General features: G+C 45.1%; 1 protein-coding gene across 6 annotated transcripts in view; it reads left to right on the top strand.

The window, feature by feature from the left end:
• The window catches only part of LOC110501015 (ankyrin repeat and sterile alpha motif domain-containing protein 1B), a 308,010-nt gene that overhangs the window by 155,445 nt on the left and 126,745 nt on the right, over positions 1 to 25,820 (top strand). For all 6 annotated transcript variants that reach the window (XR_005038543.1, XM_036957167.1, XM_036957166.1 and 3 more), the window contains 2 exons: positions 5,410 to 5,552; positions 21,772 to 21,961. Coding sequence is in view for 5 of the 6 variants with exons in the window: in XM_036957167.1 (XP_036813062.1) it covers positions 5,410 to 5,552; positions 21,772 to 21,961 (333 nt within the window). In the remaining variant the exon portion in view is untranslated. The remainder of the gene's footprint in view (positions 1 to 5,409; positions 5,553 to 21,771; positions 21,962 to 25,820) is intronic.

Genomic DNA, 25,820 nt, shown 5'->3' with positions numbered 1-25,820 from the left:
CACACACCCTATATAGCCCCAGGATAATATCCCACCAGTACATACTGTACATACATATACACCCTATATAGCCCCAGGATAATATCCCACCAGTACATACTGTACATACATACACACCCTATATAGCCCCAGGATAATATCCCACCAGTACATACTGTACACACACACACACACACCCTATATAGCCCCAGGATAATATCCCACCAGTACATACTGTACACACACACACCCTATATAGCCCCAGGATAATATCCCACCAGTACATACTGTACATACACACACACCCTATATAGCCCCAGGATAATATCCCACCAGTACATACTGTACATACATACACACCCTATATAGCCCCAGGATAATATCCCACCAGTACATACTGTACACACACACACACACACCCTGTATAGCCCCAGGATAATATCCCACCAGTACATACTGTACATACACACACACCCTATATAGCCCCAGGATAATATCCCACCAGTACATACTGTACATACACACACACCCTATATAGCCCCAGGTTAATATCCCACCAGTACATACTGTACATACATACACACCCTATATAGCCCCAGGATAATATCCCACCAGTACATACTGTAAATACAAACACACACTATATAGCCCCAGGATAACATCCCACCAGTACATACTGTACAGCAGGGATTATCCACTAGATTCAGCCACGACATATTTTTTCTTGAGCGGATGGTCGAGGGGCCGGAACATAATTATAAATCATTTGTAGACTGCAAGAAGCCCAAACAGATATAATATTTGACTAAAACTTAATCATTTCAAAACTTGATTAGATTTGTATACAATCACATATTATGCGTGGGAACACTTGTAACAGATTTCCTAAATGAAAATCACTATGAGCTGATTTGCTGGTCTTTTTACAGTCTTTTATGTCTAACAAGTAACATTTTGCCCATAAATCTTGGGGGGGGGGGGGGCAAATAAAATCCCCCGTGGGCCAAATTAGGCCCGCTGGCTGCCAGTTGGGGTACCCTGCTGTACTGCATGCCTGCTTTATCTAGCTGTACAGCTGGTCTGGCCTATGAACACACACTGGTCTGTCTGTGCTGCTAACACACAGACTGTCTTTGTAACACACACACACACACACACACACACCCTCTCACCAATCATCAGTGCTGACAGGCTTATTTACTCTACAGAAAAATACCATATCTGTCTCTCTCTCTCTCTGTCTCCCCCTTTGTCTGTCTCCCCCTTTTTCTGTCTCTCTACCTATCTTCTCTCTCTGTTTCTCTCTGTCTCCCCCTTTCTCTGTCTCCCCCTTTCTCTGTCTCTCTACCTATCTTCTCCCTCTCTCTGTTTCTCTCTGTCACCCCCTTTCTCTGTCTCTCTACCTATCTTCTCCCTCTCATACAAACACTTTCTTTCACTTTCACTTTCTACCTTTCTTCTCCCTCTCGTTCCTCTCTCTGCTGTATCTCTCTATCTTATATAGCCCGCTCTTTCTCTACCTCTCGCTACCTCTCCCATCAACTACCTCCCTCAGAATGTCTTTGACACACACACACACACACACACACACACACACACACACCCTCCCTCACCTCAATCATCAGTGCTGACAGGCTTATTTACTCTACAAGAAAATAGAAAATACCATATCGGTCTATATTTATCCCTCTGATCCCCCCCCTCCCCCCCTCTGTTTATCTCTGTCTCTCTACCTATCTTCTCATACAAACACTTTCTTCCTCCCAGGTAGGTTTGGATGGTATACTGTATGTACCAGGGGTATTCAACACTTACCATACGAGGTTCAGAGCCTACTGGCTTTCTGTTCTACCTGATACATTAATGGTGTCCCTGTTCTACATCAGTCCCTGATTAGAGGGGAACAACTAAAAAAAATGCAGTGGAACTGGCTTCGATGTCCAGATTTGAGCTTTTCAATACCATCAATACTATTGAAACAATTTCTTATAATTTTTTGAATACATTTCAATATAAACTCAGCAAAAAAAGAAACGTCCCTTTTTCAGGACCCTGTCTTTCAAAGATAATTCGTAAAAATCCAAATATCCATGAGGAGGAGATGTACTGCAGTACTTAATGCAGCTGGTGGCCACACCAGAGACTGACTGTTACTTTTGATTTTGACCCCCCCCCCCCCCCCCTTTGTTCAGGAACACATTATTCCATTTCTGTTAGTCACATGTCTGTGGAAGTTGTTCAGTTTATGTCTCAGTTGTTGAATCTTGCTGTGTTCATACAAACATTTACGCATGTTAAGTTTGCTGAAAATAAACGCAGTTGACAGTGAGACGACTGTTCTTTTTTTGCTGAGTTTATATTTGAATAATAAGCATTTCACTACACCCGCAATAACATCTGCTAAATATGTGTATGCAACCAATAACATCTGTTAAATATGTGTATGCAACCAATAACATCTGCTAAATATGTGTATGCAACCAATAACATCTGCTAAATATGTGTATGCAACCAATAACATCTGCTAAATATGTGTATGTAACCAATAACATCTGCTAAATATGTGTATGCAACCAATAACATCTGCTAAATATGTGTATGCAACCAATAACATCTGCTAAATATGTGTATGCAACCAATAACATCTGCTAAATATGTGTATGCAACCAATAACATCTGCTAAATATGTGTATGCAACCAATAAAATGTTATTTGATGTTATATATTTGTTGCTACTTTTTAAGTAAACACCTGCAGTCAGCCTGTGCAGTACGTTAGGACATGGCTCTCCAACCCTGTTGATGGAGCGCTGCCCTCCTGTTGGTTTTCGCTCCAACCCCTGTTGTTGTAACTGACCTGATTCAGGTATCAACCAGCTCATTATTATATGCTCTAGATTAGAGTTGGAGTTCAAACCTACAGGACTGTACAGCTCTCCAGGAACAGAGTTGGAGTTAAAACCTACAGGATTGTAGCTCTCCAGGAACAGGGTTGGAGTTAAAACCTACAGGACTGTAGCTCTCCAGGAACAGGGTTGGAGTTAAAACCTACAGGGCTGTAGCTCTCCAGGAACAGGGTTGGAGTTAAAACCTACAGGACTGTAGCTCTCCAGGAACAGGGTTGGAGTTAAAACCTACAGGACTGTAGCTCTCCAGGTACAGGGTTGGAGTTAAAACCTACAGGACTGTAGCTCTCCAGGAACAGGGTTGGAGTTAAAACCTACAGGGCTGTAGCTCTCCAGGAACAGGGTTGGTGTTAAAACCTACAGGACTGTAGCTCTTCAGGAACAGGGTTGGAGTTAAAACCTACAGGGCTGTAGCTCTCCAGGAACAGGGTTGGAGTTAAAACCTACAGGACTGTAGCTCTCCAGGAACAGGGTTGGAGTTAAAACCTACAGGACTGTAGCTCTCCAGGAACAGGGTTGGAGTTAAAACCTACAGGACTGTAGCTCTCCAGGAACAGGGTTGGAGTTAAAACCTACAGGACTGTAGCTCTCCAGGTACAGGGTTGGAGTTAAAACCTACAGGACTGTAGCTCTCCAGGAACAGGGTTGGAGTTAAAACCTACAGGACTGTAGCTCTCCAGGAACAGGGTTGGAGTTAAAACCTACAGGACTGTAGCTCTCCAGGTACAGGGTTGGAGTTAAAACCTACAGGACTGTAGCTCTCCAGGAACAGGGTTTGAGTTAAAACCTACAGGACTGTAGCTCTCCAGGAACAGGGTTGGAGTTAAAACCTACAGGACTGTAGCTCTCCAGGAACAGGGTTGGAGTTAAAACCTACGGGACTGTAGCTCTCCAGGTACAGGGTTGGAGTTAAAACCTACAGGACTGTAGCTCTCCAGGAACAGGGTTGGAGTTAAAACCTACAGGACTGTAGCTCTCCAGGAACAGGGTTGGAGTTAAAACCTACAGGACTGTAGCTCTCCAGGTACAGGGTTGGAGTTAAAACCTACAGGACTGTAGCTCTCCAGGAACAGGGTTGGAGTTAAAACCTACAGGACTGTAGCTCTCCAGGTACAGGGTTGGAGTTAAAACCTACAGGACTGTAGCTCTGCAGGAACAGGGTTGGAGTTAAAACCTACAGGACTGTAGCTCTCCAGGTACAGGGTTGGAGTTAAAACCTACAGGACTGTAGCTCTCCAGGAACAGGGTTGGAGTTAAAACCTACAGGACTGTAGCTCTCCAGGTACAGGGTTGGAGTTAAAACCTACAGGACTGTAGCTCTGCAGGAACAGGGTTGGAGTTAAAACCTACAGGACTGTAGCTCTCCAGGTACAGGGTTGGAGTTAAAACCTACAGGACTGTAGCTCTCCAGGTACAGGGTTGGAGTTAAAACCTACAGGACTGTAGCTCTCCAGGTACAGGGTTGGAGTTAAAACCTACAGGACTGTAGCTCTCCAGGAACAGGGTTTGAGTTAAAACCTACAGGACTGTAGCTCTCCAGGTACAGGGTTGGAGTTAAAACCTACAGGACTGTAGCTCTCCAGGTACAGGGTTGGAAAGTCCTGCGTTAGGAGAATATCACGTTCTTAATTTCACCTGTCATATAGTTTTTCATTATGAAGCTTACCGGTAGTCCCCAGTCACGTGGTGTTTGTTTACAAGCACAATGACGACAGACAAGCGCCTTGTGAGTCACTGGGCTGTTTTGAATATACTGAGCTGCAGGGAACCGGGCAAAGGAGGGGAGGGAGGAGCTCCATTCTCAAATGGAACAGTCATCTGTGGTGCTCGGTCATGTTGTCAACAAGGCAGCATGTTGCGTCGTCCAGAAACATACAACATACATTGGACAAATATTTGAGCGTCTGTATGTTTGTGTAGCCCGACAAGGACTGACGGATAGACTACACGTGCACGGACACACACACACACACACTTGTGGGAGTGTGTGTACGTCTCTCTTGTTGGCTGCTGATTGAAATGGATGGTTTTTCCCTTTTAATGTGGGTGAGAAATTAGATTCTGTCCAACTTCTGCACTCGTTTCCCCTCCCTCTCTTTCCTCTCCTCCCTCTCTTTCCTCTCCTCCCTCTCTGTTTCTTATTTTCTCCCTAACTGATCACACACTGGGGAAATCAACTCTGACATCTGAGTCCTCGTCAGGCCACTCTTTCCTGTCTCACTCCTTCAGAGGTGTGTGCGTGCGTGCGTGCGTGCGTGTTATGATGTGTGAGAGACAGTTAAGACAGAGAGAAAGATGTCCCCAGTTGGTTGGCCATTTGAGCGCACATGGCAGCTGCCACATCGGAGGTTCACATCTGAACGAACTCCAGTGGAAATGCATTGCAGCCTTGACCCTCCATGGATACCTGCTGTTCTGTCTCTGTTTGGATTGCTCTTCATTTGATCCAGTCTTAATTAAATATACACCCCTTCTCTTGCCTCTCGCTCCACCCCCCCTCTCTCCCTTTCTGTCTCTCTTTCAAGGCCACTCTCCCCAGGTGACGGTGACTGAGCCGGAGCTGTGTAACCATAGGAACAGCTCCTCACCGACGGGGCCTACTCCAGACTGCTCTCCCCCCTCCCCAGACACTGCCCTGAAGAGCATTGACAGAGTCATCCGCCCACAGGTGAGCCACATAATGTAACCCCCCCCCCCCCCCCCCCCACACACACACACACACACAAGGTGAATGGTGTATTTGGTTGATTGAAGCTGTGTAGGGATGTGGGACCACAAATAGCTGTGACCTCTAAAGTGATCTTAGCAGAAGGTAATAGGTATTTCACATTGGAAGAATACACAGTTCTAGAACAGCAATGTTTTTATTCAATGTATCATGTCGCAATGACAACCACTCTCTTGCTTTCTCCCTCTCTTTGTATCTCTCTCTTTTTCTTTCTCTTTCTCTCTCTGTATTTCTCTCTCTTTGTATCTCTCTCTTTTTCTTTCTCTCTGTATTTCTCTCTCTTTGTATCTCTCTATTTTTCTTTCTCTCTCTCTCTCTGTATTTCTCTCTCTTTTTATCTCTCTCTTTCACTCTCTCTGTATTTCTCTCTCTCTGTATCTCTCTCTCTCATCTCTCTTTCTCTCTCCTCGTTATGTCAGTGCAGTGTGATGCTAGTATCACACACACACACACCATTGTAGTGTGAAGGAATACTTGGCGCCTGGCTTGTTGAAGACAGGGGTTTACGGTTGCTGCACCAGGTTTCTATATCTACCTCTCTCACAAACACACATTTACCCCCACGACCCCAACATGCACACATTGTCTATTTTAAATGTTTTACATTTGCATATTTATATTTAGCAGGCATTCCCTGCTACTGCTGTGTGTTCTCAGAGTGAAATACACAGTTAAAGAGCAGAATATGCACCAGCTTAATAACAAGCTAGAGTATTAGATTCCATGATTCATTCTTGAGACTTTATTTATTTTCATATCATTGCTCCCTCTGGCTCATTTGTTGTGGAATACAATCTGTGTAGTCAATAGAGCTGTATCACAACTGGCCGTGATTGGTAGTCCCATAGGGCGGCGCACAATTGGCCCAGCGTCTTCCGGGTTTGACCGGTGTAGGCCACCATTGTAAATAAGAATTTGTTCTTAACTGACTTGCCTAGTTAAATAAAGGTTAAATAAATATAAACTGGTGCCCTTGGGGACAGATCTAGGATCAGCTTACCCTCCCTATATTCTAATTGTAACCATAAGGGAGGGAACAGAAAAACAGACATTAGATCAGTATCTAGGGGGATTTTGTCCGATCATCACCATGTCAGAAAAGGGTATCGGCTCATGTCGATGTGAATCCCTTTTGTTCTCGTCGTTCTTTATTCTCCTTTCTGATCTGTTCTGCCGTCTGGCCATGTTAGATCCCCTAAAGCTCTTGATCTCTGACGGGAGAAGACAGGAGCAGAAAAAAGGAAGGATGGGACAAAGGGATGAGCAGATAAAGATGGCAGATGTGGTGTGTGTCTGTCTGTAAGTCTTTGTCAGGGGTGTTATCATCTCAATGATCTGAAGACTTGAGGCCGTACTGCTGCTCCTACACCCCACTGGCTAAATGTCTGTCTGTAAGTCTTTGTCAGGGGTGTTATCAGCTCAATGATCTGAAGACTTGAGGCCGTACTGCTGTTCCTACACCCCACTGGCTAAATGTCTGTCTGTAAGTCTTTGTCAGGGGTGTTATCATCTCAATGATCTGAAGACTTGAGGCCGTACTGCTGTTCCTACACCCCGCTGGCTAAATGTCTGTCTGTAAGTCTTTGTCAGGGGTGTTATCATCTCAATGATCTGAAGACTTGTGGCCGTACTGCTGTTCCTACACCCCACTGGCTAAATGTCTGACTTCACTGCTAAGCCGTGTGTGTGTGTGTGTGGTGGGGGGGGGGGGGGGGGGGGGGTGTATAAAGTGATAAAGTGAACACATGACACACCTCATGGTTGGAGAGACAGTGGTAGGGGTGAGGTTGTTTACCAGGCAATCACACAGAACTAGTCTACACATACACACACACACATATATATACACACACACACATATACGGTTGAAGTCGGAAGTTTACATACACTTAGGTTGGAGTCATTAAAACTCGTTTTTCACCCACTCCACAAATTTCTTGTTAACAAACTATAGTTTTGGCAAGTCGGTTAGGACATCTACTTTGTGCATGACACAAGTAATTTTTCCAACAATTGTTTACAGACAGATTTATTTCACTTATAATTCACTGTATCACAATTCCAGTGGGTCAGAAGTTTACAAACACTAAGTTGACTGTGCCTTTAAACAGCTTGGAAAATTCCAGAAAATGATGTCATGGCTTTAGAAGCTTGTGATAGGCTAATTGACATAATTTGAGTCAATTGGAGGTGTACTTGTGGATGTATTTCAATGTCTACCTTCAAACTCAGTGCCTCTTTGCTTGACATCATGTGGAAATCAGCCAAGACCTCAGAAAGAATTCCAGACCTTCACAAGTCTGGTTCATCCTTGGGAGCAATTTACAACGTCGGATAACCCCTTGGATCTCTTGTTACCTGACTACTCCTCCATCCCAATCTCTCGTTCTGTCCTTTTCACCCTCCCTCCCCTCTGGTTAATTTCTCAGACGGTTTGATGTCTTCTCTCTCTCCAAACACACTGGTGATGCACAGATAGTGTGGGCTGGTTATCAGGGACATTGAGACCTTGTGTGTGTGCTCGCATACATGTATGTAGACCTTTGATGCCTTCCTTGAGACATTTCCCTGATAAACCTTAGTCTTCTATCTCCCGTGGTGCTGCCAGTCTCTCTCTCCAGCTCCAGTGATCTACCATGTCCAGATGAGACACTGGTTATAACTGGAAGTATTGGCGATAACACAGTTACACACAAACGTGTGAACACACACACGCTCCCCATCTCAAACGAACAGACACACGGAACAGTGTTGATAAGGCAGACTTGCCTGTCTGCCTGTGCATACTATAGATTAGACGTAGATATAGGTGACATAGAGAGGTTGAGTGGATGTAGAAGCATGGTATGCAGATAAGAGGGCACGGTGTGAAGAGGGCACAACAAAACCTATTCCCCCTCAGGAGACTGAAAAGATTTGGCATGGGTCCTCAGATCCTCAAAAGGTTATACAGCTGCACCATCAAGAGCATCCTGACTGGTTGCATCACTGCCTGGTATGGCAACTGCTCGGCCTCTAACCGCAAGGCACTACAGAGGGTAGTGTGTATGGCCCAGTACATCACTGTTATTCAGACCCTTTGCTATTAGACTCGAAATTGAGTTCAGTTGAGTTCAGTTGAGTGGATCCTGTTTCCATTGATCATCCTTGAGATATTTCTACAACTTGATTGGAGTCCACCTGTGGTAAATTCAATTGATTGGACATGATTTGGAAAGGCACACACCTGTCTATATATGGTACCACAGTTGACAGTGCATGTCAGAGTAAAAACCAAGCCATGAGGTCGAAGGAATTGTCCGTAGAGCTCCGAGACAGGATTGTGTTGTGGCACAGATCTGGGGAAGTGTACCAAAAAATTTCTGCAGCATTAAAGGTCCCCAAGAACACAGTGGCCTCAATCATTCTTAAATGGAAGAAGTTTGGAATCACCAAGACTTTTTCTTCCTAGAGCTGGCCGCCCGCCCAAATTGAGCAATCGAGGGAGAAGGGCCATTTGCTAAAAGGCCTAAAGGACTCTCAGACCATGAGAAACAAGATGCTCTGGTCTGATGAAACCAAGATTCAACTCTTTGGCCTGAATGCCAAGCGTATGGAGGAAACCAGGCACCGCTCATCAGCTGGCCTATACTATCCCACTTTGAAGCATGGTGGTGGCAGCACACAGCCAAGACAATGCTGTAGTGGCTTTGGGACAAGTCTGTGAATGTCCTTGAGTGACCCAGCCAGAGCCTGGACTTGAACCTGATCGACCATCTCTGGGGAGACCTGACAATAGATGTGTAGCCTCGCGCCCCATCCAACCTGACAGAGCTTGAGAGGATCTGCAGAGAAGAATGGGAGAAACTCCCCAAATACAGCTGTGTCAAGCTTGTAGCGTCATACCGAAGAAGAGTCGAGGCTGTAATCGACTTTAAAGGTGCTTCAACAAAGTACTGAGTTAAAGGGTCTGAATCCTTATGTCAAAGTAATGTTTAAGTTGGGTTTTTTTTTTAAAAGAGAGAAAAATAATTAGCTAAATGTTGGAAAAACCTGTTTTTGCTTTGTCATTATGGGATATTGTGTGTAGATTGATGAGGGAAAAAAAACAATTTAATCAATTTTTAGAATAAGGCTGTATTGTAACAAGATGTGGAGGTGTGTGTGTGATTTGATATAATCAGTCTCAGCATCTCCGTTTCCCCTTTTGTCCTTCAAGCAGGCGAACACATGTGCACCCACACACACCCACACACACATGTGCACCCACACACAACCACATACACACACACACACACACATGTGCACCCACACATGTGCACCCACACACACCCACACACACACACACACATGTGCACCCACACACACATGTGCACCCACACACACCCACACACACATGTGCACCCACACACAACCACACACACACATGTGCACCCACACACACCCACACACACATGTGCACCCACACACACCCACACACACATGTGCACCCACACACAACCACACACACATGTGCACCCACACACACCCACACACACACATGTGCACCCACACACAACCACACACACATGTGCACCCACACACACACACACACACACACACACACACATGTGCACCCACACACACCCACACACACACACACACACACACACACACACACACACACACACACACACACACACACACACACACACATGTGCACCCATACACACCCACACACACACACACACACACACACACACACACACACACACACATGTGCACCCACACACACCCACATGTGCACCCACACACACCCACACACACACACACACATGTGCACCCACACACACACACAAATGTGCACCCACACACACACACGTGTGCACCCACACACACACACACACACATGTGCACCCACACACACACACACATGTGCACCCACACACACACACACATGTGCACCCACACACACACATGTGCACCCACACACCCACACACACACATACACACCCACACACACACACACACACACACACACACATGTGCACCCACACACACACATGTGCACCCACACACACACACACACACACACACATGTGCACCCACACACACACATGTGCACCCACACACACACATTTGCACCCACACACACACATGTGCACCCACACACACACACGTGCACCCACACACACGCACACATGTGCACCCACACACACCCACACATGTGCAACCACACCCACACATGTGCACACACACCCACACACACAAGTGCACCCACCCCCTGTTAGTAGGCAACTAGACATAGCAGGTAGCCTAGTGGTTAGAGCGTTGGGCCAGTAACCAAATGGTTGCTGGATCGAATCCCTAAGCTGACAAGGTACAAATCTGTTGTTCGGTCCCAAGGCAGTTAACCCACTGTTCCTCTGAACAAGGCAGTTAACCCACTGTTCCTAGGCCGCCATTGTAAATAAGAATTGGTTCTTAACTGACTTGCCTAGTTAAATAAACATTTAAATAAAAATACATCAATCACTGATCCGCTGGGGTTGTGTTTACAGACCGTGCTGCTCAAACAAACACACACACACACACACACACACCATGATCAATGAACTGTGATTATCTCTATTTGGTTTGGCGGCAGATTGTGGAAGGGAGAGTGGAAAGACAAGAGAAAGACGGTGAAATGAGAGAGAGTGGATGAGAGGGGAGATGTTGAATGAGAGAGAGTGGATTTGAGGGAGATGTTGAGGGAGATAGTGGATGAGAGGGAGATAGTGGATGAGAGGGAGAGGGAGATGGATAGTGGATGAGAGAGAGATGGAGAGGGGAGATGTTGAATGAGAGAGAGTGGATTTGAGGGAGATGTTGAGGGAGATGGAGAGTGGATGAGAGGGAGATGGAGAGGGAGATGGAGAGTGGATGAGAGGGAGATGGAGAGTGGATGAGAGGGAGATGGAGAGTGGATGAGAGGGAGATAGATAGTGGATGAGAGGGAGATAGATGGTGAAATGAGAGAGAGTGGATGAGAGGGGAGATGTTGAATGAGAGAGAGTGGATTTGAGGGAGATGTTGAGGGAGATAGTGGATGAGAGGGAGATAGTGGATGAGAGGGAGATAGTGGATGAGAGGGAGATGGATAGTGGATGAGAGAGAGATGGAGAGGGGAGATGTTGAATGAGAGAGAGTGGATTTGAGGGAGATGTTGAGGGAGATGGAGAGTGGATGAGAGGGAGATGGAGAGTGGATGAGAGGGAGATAGATAGTGGATGAGAGGGAGATAGATAGTGGATGAGAGGGAGATAGATAGTGGATGAGAGGGAGATGGATAGTGGATGAGAGGGAGATGGATAGTGGATGAGAGGGAGATGGATAGTGGATGAGAGGGAGATGTTGAGGGAATAGATAGTGGATGAGAGGGAGATAGATAGTGGTTGAGAGGGAGATGTTGAGGGAATAGATAGTGGGTGAGAGGTAGATAGATAGTGGATGAGAGGGAGATGTTGATGGGAATAGATAGTGGGTGAGAGGGAGATAGATAGTGGGTGAGAGGGAGATGGATAGTGGATGAGAGGGAGATAGATAGTGGGTGAGAGGGAGATAGATAGTGGGTGAGAGGGAGATAGATAGTGGGTGAGAGGGAGATAGATAGTGGGTGAGAGGGAGATAGATAGTGGGTGAGAGGGAGATAGATAGTGGGTGAGAGGGAGATAGATAGTGGGTGAGAGGGAGATAGATAGTGGGTGAGAGGGAGATAGATAGTGGGTGAGAGGGAGATAGATAGTGGGTGAGAGGGAGATAGATAGTGGATGAGAGGGAGATGTTGAGGGAATAGATAGTGGATGAGAGGGAGATAGATAGTGGTTGAGAGGGAGATGTTGAGGGAATAGATAGTGGGTGAGAGGGAGATAGATAGTGTGTGAGAGGGAGCTAGATAGTGGGTGAGAGGGAGATGGCTAGTGGGTGAGAGGGAGATAGATAGTGGGTGAGAGGGAGATAGATAGTGGGTGAGAGGGAGATAGATAGTGGGTGAGAGGGAGATAGATAGTGGATGAGAGGGCAATGGAGTTTCAGTGAGAGAGAGAATTAGAGGAAAAAAGAATTAAGGAAAGATGAGTTGCAAGGTAGGCAGTGTGACTGACAGAAAGTGAAAGAGGGAGAGTAAGAGTGACAGGGAGAGCGAGAGTGACAGAGAGCGGCAGAGTGAGAGAGAATAGTGGAGTGACCTTCTGCCAGGTACTTACTAACGAGCCTACAGGAAACGTCTCCACCCTGCCATTACCCAGGTCACCTCACTCCTAGTACCAGCCAATCAGCAGACAGACCTGCCTCTGCCCATTGTCCCTTTAGAACATTGGAGCTGAAACACACTGCTGTCTACTGTATCAGCTAGAACTGACTGGTAATAGGCACCATTTTAGATTGTGTAACTGTGAGAAAGACTTCAGATTTTGCTAAGCTAATTTTTATAATTGGTGTGTGGGTGTGTGCGGGTGGGGAGTCTGACTGATTAAGGTTTTGATTTCACACCCATTAGGGTGGCAAAGGCCCGAGGGCGTTGAGACTGTACACCGCTGCTGAAACAGATCCAGGCTAACGTTAACCAAATGTATGCTTACTCCAAAGCAAACAGACACTGGTCCAGGCTAAAGTGCTAACGAATGCTAACTCCAACACTCACAGACTGGTCCAGGCTAAGGTGCTAACCAATGTTACCTTCACCACTCACCGACACTTTCCCAGGCTAATGCTAACCAACACTTAAGTCCACCACACTCTCTCTCCTCCGCTGTTCAATAATTCACTTTGCATATCCCCCTTCATATCTGATTGGTACAGACATGGCTCAATGACAGCTGACCTATCATGTCAGAGTGCTGTGAGTTGTGAGTGATTCCCGATGCCCCTGATTAGGTGTGTCCTGTTGGGGCCCAGATAATAAATGCAATTTTGTGTGTGTGTGTGTGTGTGTGTGTGTGTGTGTGTGTTTTGTGCCTTAAGAAAGTATTACCCCTTGACTTTTTCTCCATTTTGTTGTCTTGATTAAATTGTGATTGTTTTGTCACTGGCCTGCCGGTACACATAATAGTCCATAATGTCAAGGTGGAGTTACTCTACCGTTCAACAGTTTGGGGTCACTTAGAAATGTCCTTGTTTTTGAAAGAAAAGCTCATTTTTTTTGTCCATTAAAATAACATCAAATTGAATAGAAATACAGTGTAGACATTGTTAATGTTGTAAATTACTATTGTTGTAGCTGGAAACAGCAGATTTTTTTAATCTACGTAGGCATATAGAGGCCCGTTATCAGCAACCAATCACTCCTGTGTTCCAATGGCACTAGAAGGCCAGCATCCCGGAGTCGCCTCTTCACTGTTGACGTTGAGACTGGTGTTTTGCGGGTACTATCTTATGAAGCTGCCATTTACGGACTTGTGAGGCATCTGTTCATTTCATTTCTCACGGCTGTAATCGCTGCCAAAGGTACTTCTACAAAGTATTGACTCGGGTGTGAGTACTTATGTAAATCAGATATTTATGTATTTCATTTTCAATACATTTGCTAAAATATAAAAAAACATGTTTACGCTTTGTCATTATGTGGTATTGTGTGTAGATGGATGAGAAAAATAAATACAGTATGTAATCTATTTTGAATTCAGGCCGTAACTCAACAAAATGTGGAATAAGTGAAGGGGTATGAATACTTTCCGAATGCACTGTATATTGTAATGTTCTGTTACGGTCTTTTGCTGTGTCATTTCCTGCTTTGTGTGGCTGTGTTGCTAAGGCAACCCCTTTGGATTTGGAAACTAAATGACTTTAAGCACGCAGAGAGGAAAGGTTATTTAGGGTTGCCTAGTGGTTAGAGCGTTGGACTAGTAACCGGAAGTTTGCAAGTTCAAACCCCCGAGCTGACAAGGTACAAATCTGTCGTTCTGCCCCTGAACAGGCAGTTAACCCACTGTTCCTAGGCCGTCATTGAAAATAAGAATTTGGTCTTAACTGACTTGCCTGGTTAAATAAAGGTAAAATAAAAAATAAATAAAAAGAGAATCAACTCAAACGAAACTCAAGTGAATTTTCCTCCTTTACATTGATTTAAAACAAATCTGTACTTAATTATTGAAATATACTGACAGGACATATAATCATTAGACTCATTTGAATAATGATGTTTCCTTCCCCTGATACAACGTTACAAAATTAAGTGTGTGCAAATGGCAATAATGAACATGCCATCAAAATATTATTTTACCTCCCATGTGCTGTTTTCCATTCATTAGTGTAGATTATATCTTTCCACTCCCTCCCTTGTTCCCAGACACACACACACACACACACACACACACACACACACACACACACACACACACACACACACACACTTCCAGCTCCATCAATTTACCCTGGGATCTCCCAACCTGCACTAGGCCCAATTAGAATAATGACTATCCGTACATTAACACACAATTCCTCACTCACACCTGGTGTCTGCTGGAAATAATGGGTTTCACCATTTGGCATGACATTAAAAGCATAACACACTGTACACACGTGCGCATACACACACACTAACACACATTTTCTCACTCTCTCTCACATGCACATATATACTCTCTCTCGCTCTCAATTCAATTCAAGGGGCTTTATTGGCATGGGAAACAAGTGAAATGGATCAACTAAAGTGAAATAAACTATGAAAAGTTAACAGTAAATATTACTCTCATACAAGTTCCAAAATAATAGACATTTCAAATGTTATGTCTATAATACCGTTTTGTAACGATGTGCAAATAGTTAAAGTAGAAAAGAGAAAATAAATAAAGATAAATATGGGTTGTATTTACAATTGTGTTTATTCTTCTTGTGCCAACAGGTCACAAATCTTGCTTCTGTGATGGAACACTGTGGTATTTCACCCAATAGATATGGAAGTTTATCAAAATTTGATTAGTTTTCAAATTCTTTGTGGGTCTGTGTAATCTGAGTGAAATATGTCTCTCTAATATGGTCATAGATTTGGTAGGAGGTTAGGAAGTGCAGTTCAGTTTCCACCTTATTTTGTGGGCAGTGTGCACATAGCCTGTCTGCCTTGAGAGCCAGGTCTACCTACGGCGGCCTTTCTCAATAACAAGGCTATCCTCACTGAGTCTGTACATAGTCACAGTTTTCCTTAATTTTGGGTCAGTCACAGTGGTCAGGTATTCTGCCACGGTGTACTCTCTGTTTAGGGCCAAGTAGCCTTCTAGTTTGCTCTGTTCTCTCAAATCTCAAATCTCGGTTTCTCTCTCTGTCTTTCACACACACATGCATATACACCTCACTCCGGTGTGAAAAAGGGGCTTTGCCTAATGAGCATGACATTAACACATGGAAGCAAGCACACCCACACACACACAAATACACAACTAAATGAGTCGTTTGTGTCAGGTGGGGGAGATAAATAATAGAAGAGGGAGTGTTGCTCCTACTCCCCCTCTTTCTCATGTTCCCTGATCTGAAACCTGGTATTCCATGTGGAACAGTAACTTTACAATCGAACTGACGTAGAGTGTGTGTTTCTCCGTGATTGTGTGTGCGAGTGTGTGTGTGTGCTCTGAACAGGCGTGGAGTGTTTATTAACCGTCCAATTGTCAGCCATGACATGTTCATTAGCTGGCCTTGCATTGTGAACACTGAGACCCTTGAGAGGTGTGTCTGAGATCTTAATGAACCGGGAGGGAAGGAGGAAGGGTGGATGGAAAGGGAGGGGGAGAGGAAGAGAAGGGGGAAGAGGGAAAGAAAGAGGGAGAGGAGTGTAGCATCACCGAGGGAGAGGAGAGAAGTGTAGCATCACAGAGGGAGATGAGAGAAGTGTAGCATCACAGAGGGAGATGAGAGAAGTGTAGCATCACAGAGGGAGATGAGAGAAGTGTAGCATCACAGAGGGAGATGAGAGAAGTGTAGCATCACAGAGGAAGAGGAGAGAAGTGTAGCATCACAGAGGGAGATGAGAGAAGTGTAGCATCACAGAGGGAGATGAGAGAAGTGTAGCATCACAGAGGGAGATGAGAGAAGTGTAGCATCACAGAGGGAGATGAGAGAAGTGTAGCATCACAGAGGGAGATGAGAGAAGTGTAGCATCACAGAGGGAGATGAGAGAAGTGTAGCATCACAGAGGGAGATGAGAGAAGTGTAGCATCACAGAGGGAGATGAGAGACGTGTAGCATCACAGAGGGAGATGAGAGAAGTGTAGCATCACAGAGGGAGATGAGAGAAGTGTAGCATCACAGAGGGAGATGAGAGAAGTGTAGCATCACAGAGGGAGATGAGAGAAGTGTAGCATCACAGAGGGAGATGAGAGAAGTGTAGCATCACAGAGGGAGAGGAGTGAAGTGTAGCATCACAGAGGGAGATGAGAGAAGTGTAGCATCACAGAGGGAGATGAGAGAAGTGTAGCATCACAGAGGGAGATGAGAGAAGTGTAGCATCACAGAGGGAGATGAGAGACGTGTAGCATCACAGAGGGAGATGAGAGAAGTGTAGCATCACAGAGGGAGATGAGAGAAGTGTAGCATCACAGAGGGAGATGAGAGAAGTGTAGCATCACAGAGGGAGATGAGAGAAGTGTAGCATCACAGAGGGAGATGAGAGAAGTGTAGCATCACAGAGGGAGATGAGAGAAGTGTAGCATCACAGAGGGAGATGAGAGAAGTGTAGCATCACAGAGGGAGATGAGAGACGTGTAGCAGCACAGAGGGAGATGAGAGACGTGTAGCAGCACAGAGGGAGATGAGAGAAGTGTAGCATCACAGAGGGAGATGAGAGAAGTGTAGCATCACAGAGGGAGATGAGAGACGTGTAGCATCACAGAGGGAGATGAGAGAAGTGTAGCATCACAGAGGGAGATGAGAGAAGTGTAGCATCACAGAGGGAGATGAGAGAAGTGTAGCATCACAGAGGGAGATGAGAGAAGTGTAGCATCACAGAGGGAGATGAGAGAAGTGTAGCATCACAGAGGGAGATGAGAGAAGTGTAGCATCACAGAGGGAGATGAGAGAAGTGTAGCATCACAGAGGGAGATGAGAGAAGTGTAGCATCACAGAGGGAGATGAGAGAAGTGTAGCATCACAGAGGGAGATGAGAGAAGTGTAGCATCACAGAGGGAGATGAGAAGAAAAATATATAATGTGAGGATGAATGTTGATGAATACAGTCCTTATGATGAGGATTACATATACACAAGGAGAGAGACACACATTCACCTACTTTGTACTCCTATTTTGTGTTCACTTATTCAAAATATGTGGCAGACCTGGCTCCTGCTCAACAGCTGGTGAATCTCCAGACCTTCAATCTTCATGGGCGTGTCTTGAGGGACATACAGTATCTCATATACTGGTACAAATACCAGAAATATGTCAAATATACAGTGCCGTGAAAAAGTATTTGCCCCCTTTCTAATTTCCTCTACTTTTACATAATTTTTTAAATCTGATCTTCAACCAAAACTTAAAATTAGATCAAGAGAACTTGAGTGAACAAATAACACAACTACCTATTCATTTCATAAACAAAGTTAAGCAACACCCAATTCCCCTGTGTGAAAAAGTAATTGCCCCTTACACTCAGTAACAGGTTCTGCCTGGGGGTAGAAGCTGTAGAAACTTGAAACTCCCGACCCGCTCAACTACAGCCCCATTGATGTTAATGGGGGCCTGTTAGGTCCACCTTTTCCTGTAGTCTACGATCAGGAAGTCCAGGATCCAGTTGCAGAGGGAGGTGTTTCGTTCCAGGGTTCTTAGCTTAGTGATGAGCTTCGTGGGCACTATGGTTTTAAATTCAGAGCTGTAGTCAATGAACAGCATTCTCACATAGGTATTCCTTTTGTCCAGGTGGGAAAGGGCAGTGTGGAGTGCGATTGAGATTGCGTCATCTGTGAATCTGTTGGGGCGGTATGCGAATTGGAGTGGGTCTAGGGTATCCGGGAAGATGCTGTTGATGTGAGCCATGACCAGCCTTTCAAAGCACTTCATGTCTTCCAACATGAGTGCTACGGGGCGGTAATCATTTGGGCAGGTTACCTGCTCTCGTGCATGCTTCAGTGTTGCTTGCTTCGAAGCGAGCATAAAAGGAATTTAGTTAGTCTGGTAGGCTCACGTCACTAGGCAGCTCGCGTTTGGGATTCCCTTTGTAGTCCGTAAGAGTTTTCAAGCCCTGCCACATCCGACGAGCGTCAGAGCCGGTGTAGTAGGATTCAATCTTAATCCTGTATTGATGCTTTGCTTGTTTGATTGTTCGTCTGAGGGCATAGTGGGATTTCTTATAGGTGTCCAGATTACTGTCCCGCTCCTTGAAAGCGTCAGCTCTAGCCTTTAGCTCGATGCGGATGTTGCTTGTAATCCATGGCTTCTGGTTGGGATATGTACGTACAGTCACTGTGGGGACGACATCATTGATGCACTTATTGATGAAGCCGATGACTGAGGTGGTGTGCTCCTCAATGCCATCGGATGAGTCCCGCAACATATTCCAGTCTGTGCTAGCAAAACAGTGCTGTACCGCGTCATAAGACCACTTATGTATTGAGAGAGTTACTGGTACTTCCAGCTTTAGTTTTTGCTTGTAAGCAGGAATCAGGAGGATAGAATTATGGTCAGATTTGCCAAATGGAGAGCGGGGGAGAGTTTGTATGCATCTCTGTGTGTGGAGTAAAGGTGGTGTAGTTTTTTTCACCTCTGGTTATACATGTGACATGCTGGTAAAAATGTGGTAAAACTGATTTAAATTTGCCTGCTTTAAAGTCTCCGGCCACTTGGAGCACCGCTTCTGGGTGAGCATTTTCTTGTTTGTTTATGGCCTTATAGAGTTGGTTGAGTGTGGTATTGGTCTGTGGTGGTAAATAGACGGCTACGAATAATATAGATGAGAACTCTCTTAGTGTGGTCTACAGCTTATCATAAGGTACTCTACCTCAGGCGAGCAATACCTTGAGACTTCTTTAATATTTGACATTGCGCACCAGCTGTTATTGACAAAAAGAGACACACCCCACCCCTCGTCTTACCAGAGCTTCTCTGTTCTGTCAGCGCATTGAAAATCCATCCAGCTCTATATTATCCGTGTCGTCGTTCAGCCACGACTCGGTGTAACATAATATATGACAAGATAATCGTAATCGTAGATCATTATTTTATTTTCCATGTTAGCAAGTAGAATTGATGGCAGTGGGAGTTTACTCGCTCGCCTACGGATTCTCAAAGGCAGCCTGATCTGCATCCTATTTTTCTTCGTCTTTTCTTCACGCAAATGATGGGGATCTGGGCCTTTTCCCAGGAGAGCAGTATTTCTTTCTCGTCGGACTCGTTAAAGGAAAAATCTTCTTCCAGTTCACGGTGAGTCATCCCGGTTCTGATGTCCAGAAGTTATTTTTGGTCATAAGAGACGATAGCAGCAACATGATGTACAAAATAAGTTCAAAAGAAGTTACAAACAACGCAAAAAAACGAGCAGAATTGCTCAATTGTTTACTGGCATGTAAAACGTCAGCCATCCTCTTCGGCGCCATCGCATTATGCTCATTTCAAGTCCTGTCACAACCTCTCAATTGGGATTAGGTCTGGACTTTGACTAGGCCATTCCGAAACTTCAAATGTGTTTCTTTTTAGCCATTTTCATCTAGACTTGATTGTTTGTTTTGTATCATTGTCTTGCTGCATGACCCAGCTGCGCTTCAGCTTCAGCTCACAGACGGATGGCCTGACATTCTTCTGTAGAATTCTCTGATACACAGCGGAATTCATGGTTCTTTCTATTAAAGCAAGTTATCTAGGTCCAGAGGCAGCAAAGCATCCCCAAACCATCACACTACCACCACCATGCTTGACCGTTGGTATGAGGTTCTTACTGTGGAATGCAGTGTTTGGTTTTCACCAGGCATAATGGGACCCATGTTGCCCAAAACGTTTTTGAATCATCCGTCCATAGAACATTCTTCCAAGAGTATTGATGATCATCCAAGTGCTTCCGGGTACTTTTTGACAAGCTTGAGTCAACTTTTTGGGTGACATGTTTTTTTTTTGTAAAGTCAGGTTCCCTTGATCTAAGAATATGTTTTAGTTGAAGATCAGATAGCATTCGGTATCGAAAATATGCAAAAATAGAGAAAATCAGAAAGGTGGCAAATACTTTTTCACGGCACTGTACATTCTGTCAGTATCTCCCTATGGATTACCATGCTACCTGACACTGCCTCTCTCACCGTACTCTCACTATTCCCTATTGGCCTCAAGTGAAACTATCTCATTCCCCATTGGCCCTGTACGCCGCCTGTCACTCTGATCACTTCTCGTTGATGTATTGCACCCTAACTCTCTATAGGATAGTGATGCTTCTGTTGTGTTCCCCTTTGGCCCACTGTCCCCTGGTAGAAAGGGATGTCTTTGGAAGACATCCATCGCTATCTTTCTCTCTCCCCCTCTCTCCCTGTCAACCTCTACCTGTCTCTTTGTCTATGTGTCACTGTCGCAGAACTTTTAGTCCCCTGATGTGGCGTTGTCTTAACAACCTGCCACATCGACCCCTTCCTCTTACTCTCAGTAAGGAAACCTTGAGTTCTTGCAGACACACTGGCCTGCGTTTTGTGTATAAGATGTGAGTGTGAACAGTAATCTAGAGCAGCAGTAGTTATTCTGCTGGCTGTAAATGGTGTGTTGTGTAAAGCGTCTGTATCTATGTCTGCATTACAGCTTTCACTCTCTCACTACACTTGTTTTCCTTCTCTGGTGTGTGTGTGTGTTCAAGTGTGTGTGTGTGTGTGTGTGTTACAGTTATCGTGAAGTCATGCAAACACTCCTTGAAATATAACTAGAACGTGTGCATGCACACACACACACAGGCTAATGAGTGTGTCATGAGACCTGGACTTGTGTGCTGTTGTGAGAGGAAGTGGAGATAATCCTTACTTAATAATTCCTGTGTTCTTTTCCAAGAGTCCTGCTCCTCCAGTGCACAGCTCACGGGGTACTTTCACATGTCCCTCTATATTGAACAAAAAACATACTGGAATTCTCAGCATCACTCCAGTGAATCGCAGTACGATACTGAATTCTTATGTGGCAAAAGTTACACACACAATCACAATACTTCTGCTAAACCACATCTGCTAACATTGCCTTTGTTCTCCTCTCTTGCGGTCTCCATCTCTCCCTCCAGCCCAAACAGCGGACCTCCCTCTCCTCCTCCCTGGATGTCCAGAACCAGAGGCCAGTCAACCACAGCTGTGATCCCTCCGAGGTGAGCTCGTCCCTGGGCTACGCCAGCTTCAGCACCAGCCCCCCTGCCAGCCCGCCAGTCAGCCCCAACCAGGACTCACCTGGCTCCAACGACGACTGCCCCCCCACAGGTACCCAGGGACAGATTTTGGACATAGCACGACTTGTAGAGAATGAGGGATCATGTCAGCTCCATTTATATAGCTTTTGTAGCTTTAAATTGGACAAATACTGGAAACAGCCAATTAGCCCCTATGAAATTGTCTTTTCCCTAGAGATTTTCACTCTTTGGGAATTTTTATCCATCTTCTTCCTTCATATTCCCTTTGCGTGTAGTGGATCTGGACGTTTCCATCTGGACACAATTTTCTAGTCTTTATTTCACCTTCCTCCACATTTTATGTATGTATGTGTGATGTTGCTTTCAAATGCAGCTCAAACATAGAACATGTAAGAAGGATTTATAGCCATTGAATTCTACCGTGCAAATACTGTATACTGTGCGTTATAGGGAAATAATGCACACTCTAGAATGCCCTTCAAGCCAATCAGAAACAAGTATTCAACAATGCTGTGGCACAGTATGAGCTCATGTAATAAGCTAACCTCACCTGCGTTTAATCAACCGTCCTCAAGTGTAGTAATTAGTTATCAATAGAACCAAGACACTCCCACTTCTAAGGACCTACTGTAAGTCTTGCAACACACACACACACAGACACCTAAGACCCTCCCCCCTGGCCATGGGCAAAGGTGTCTAGTCTGTGTGTGTGACTTTACTGTTTATTTCCTGTGTGTCGCAGTGATGATTACCAGGTGACGTGGCTGTCACCCACCCACATCTCAACAGAGAGGAGACAGGGGGAGAGATAAGGAGAGGTGACTAGAGGAGAGAGTAGAAGAGAGGAGAACAGTATGTCCTTCTCTTTCTCCATAGTTGTATTCAGAGAGAGAGACCACGATCAAGTGTGTGTATGTGTTTATCTTTTTGTATGCGAAACAGAGGTGATTATCAGGCATGTGTGTGTATCATGTCTCATTTGGTTATTTATGAAGAAGCAGATCAGAGGCTAGCTGCACATCCCTGGCTGTGACCCCACTTTCCCATGGTGTCTCAGGGGACATTTCCATTTCACACCCCACACTCGTACAGGTTACCCAGTTGTACATGCAGTTAAAGGTGCAATATACAGAAATGGCTCCGTCCATTTCCTGGTTACAAAAATGTGAATAGTTCACCTAATTCCCGTTTATGTGACAAAACAAGCAATGCTGAGAGGGTGTAGAGAAGCATTGTATCATATAAACCACTGTGAAATATCTTTTCGATAACCACAAATATTGTATTTTCAGTTTGTTTGTAGCTGGTGTACAAAACCGAAAGTAAAAGACGCAAAATAAAAACTTATGAATGGGAAGCATAGAAATAGAACAGATCAACCACTTTTTAGACTTGCTTTCAATTTTGTTTATTTAACCTTTATTTAACGAGGCAAGTCAAATTCTTATTTACAATGACGGCCTACTGGGGAACAGTGGGTTATAACTGCCTTGTTCAGGAGCAGAACAACAGATGTTTACCATGTCAGCTCGGGGATTCGATCTAGCAACCTTTCGGTTACTTGCCCAACACTCTGACCACTAGGCTACCTGCCGCCCCATTCAATGAGAATGACAGATCTATAACTAACATTTCTATGTGAATTTGATCGGATTGCCCAAAAAGTGACATATTGCAGCTTTAAGCAGGACAAATATAAGCAACCTTTTATTACCACAGATACAGTCACACACACACGCACACACTCCATTTCCACTATTCAACAGACACCAGCAAACATGGCTGGCACATCAAATCTGATACATCACAACGCGCCACCAGAGAAACAACATCTCGCTCTCTGCCTCTGCCTCTCTCTCTTCCTCTCTATCGCCAGCATCCCTCTATCCGTCAACAGCCCCCAGGTCCAACTCCAGGAATAGATCTGCACCCATTTTCCTTCTCTTTTTTTAAATGTTCCTCCTCTCCCCTCCTGCTCTCTACTTATTAGCTTTATAAGGTCCCTTGTGTTGTTGCCGTGGCAACAGCAAGCACATGAGGCTTATACATTTACAGCTGGATACATCAAGTGGAGAGCGAGAGATGGAGAGAGATTGGGGGAGCGAGAGAAGGGGGGGGCATTATTGAAGAGGAGAGAGGGAATGAGTGAAAGAGAATGAAAAAAGAGGGAGTATGAGGAGAGAGATGGTGAGAAAAAGAGATACAAACTATAGCAGAAGAGGGAGGGAAGGGGGAGAGTGAAAGCCAGAGTAAGATAAAGGTAAATACATTTTTACGCCCAACCATAAAAGGTATCCTTCCTACCTTCCTGCCTCCATCCCTCTCTCATTTTTCAAAAGCTCTCCTGTGCTAGCCAAACAGCGGCTCAACGCTGGATCAACACTGACCAAACATTTACGCAACGTCCCCTGTGCTACAGGGTAGGTGTAAGCCACCTGCGTGGGTGGGCGGCAGAAAGCTGGCTATTTATAGCTGGAGTAGCATTAGCATCTGTAGGTGGTAGAGTGGATGTTTCAGAAGAACCTTTATGTAACGTTTTGCTAGTTTTGCTGTGGCAGGCAGAGATGTTCCCTCTGGCATGTCAACACTGCAGTACCATTCCAGCAGCAGGTGACTGCAGCAGCCTTAGTGTGTGTGTGTGCGCTTTCCTGTGTAAGCCTGGATGTGTTTTCTTTTGACAGAAGGACAACAGTAACATACTGTACAGTAGTGGTCTTTAACTTCATTTACTTCTCTTTTCTCTACCACAATGTCAGGTAAATAGGATGTAAATCAACTGTGTGCACAGGAAGTGCTGTAATGTAAATATGAAGTCTACAGTGGTGTGGTTGATTGCTGTCTTATTTTAGAACACCTACAACTGCCCCTCCTTCTTTCTTAAAGATTCCTTCCTTCATTTCTTATGCCCTTCCATCCTTTCTTACGCCCTTCCTTGAGTTAATCAGACATCATTGAATAAGTGAAAGCCTATGGCCCCATCCAGAAACAAGCCCTACCACCTCCTTGTCTCAAGGACGTCTTTATTTCAGTGGGCTTGATTGATTCAAAGAGAATGCACTTTTACAAATCTGTGTGCAATTTCACGACCCCCCCCCCCCCCGTACAGGTTACCCAGTTGTACATGCAGCGAAACAGGACAGAAGACACAGGGGCAGCAGGGACTCCAAAGACCACCATTAATCCTGGACACACACCATCAATCCTTTTGGTCCCTTGTGGCTCTTTTATCCTCTGTGCGTGTGTGTATTTGTATCAACGAGTATGTGTGTTCGTGCATGTAGGTGAGTGACTCCTCCATCTTGGTCTGTACACCATGTTCTGAACAGACCGGAATAGACCAGTGTTTTATGGGACTTTGATTGTCCTCACTTATATTCAATTATATGACTGCCCCTCCAATTGTCAGCGCACTCTACCTCTGGCTGCTGTGTGGCTACGTGTAGAAAATCACACATTGTACACCTCCTTTGAATGAGGCAGTCAATTCAAGGTACGCTTTACAAGATGACATCATCACAGACAACAGACAAGAACATCAGCAGAATGAAAATCTGACCAAGACTGACGCTATTGGCTTCCTCCAATGGGGGCGTATCTCAACGAGGTAGATGGGTGTGAATTCTGTGGATGTGAGTGAGCACCAAGGAAGAGAGAGCCCCCAGCTAGCACCAAGGAAGAGAGAGCCCCCAGCTAGCACCAAGGAAGAGAGAGCCCCCAGCTAGCACCAAGGACGAGAGAGCCCCCAGCTAGCACCAAGGAAGAGAGAGCCCCCAGCTAGCACCAAGGAAGAGAGAGCCCCCAGCTAGCACCAAGGAAGAGAGAGCCCCCAGCTAGCACCAAGGAAGAGAGAGCCCCCAGCTAGCACCAAGGAAGAGAGAGCCCCCAGCTAGCACCAAGGAAGAGAGAGCCCCCAGCTAGCACCAAGGAAG

Source organism: Oncorhynchus mykiss, chromosome 21 (assembly GCF_013265735.2).
Source record: "Oncorhynchus mykiss isolate Arlee chromosome 21, USDA_OmykA_1.1, whole genome shotgun sequence".
Classification (NCBI taxonomy): domain Eukaryota; kingdom Metazoa; phylum Chordata; class Actinopteri; order Salmoniformes; family Salmonidae; genus Oncorhynchus; species Oncorhynchus mykiss.
The sequence above is the reverse complement of the archived record's forward strand: the minus strand, read 5'-3'. Positions and strand labels throughout refer to the sequence as shown.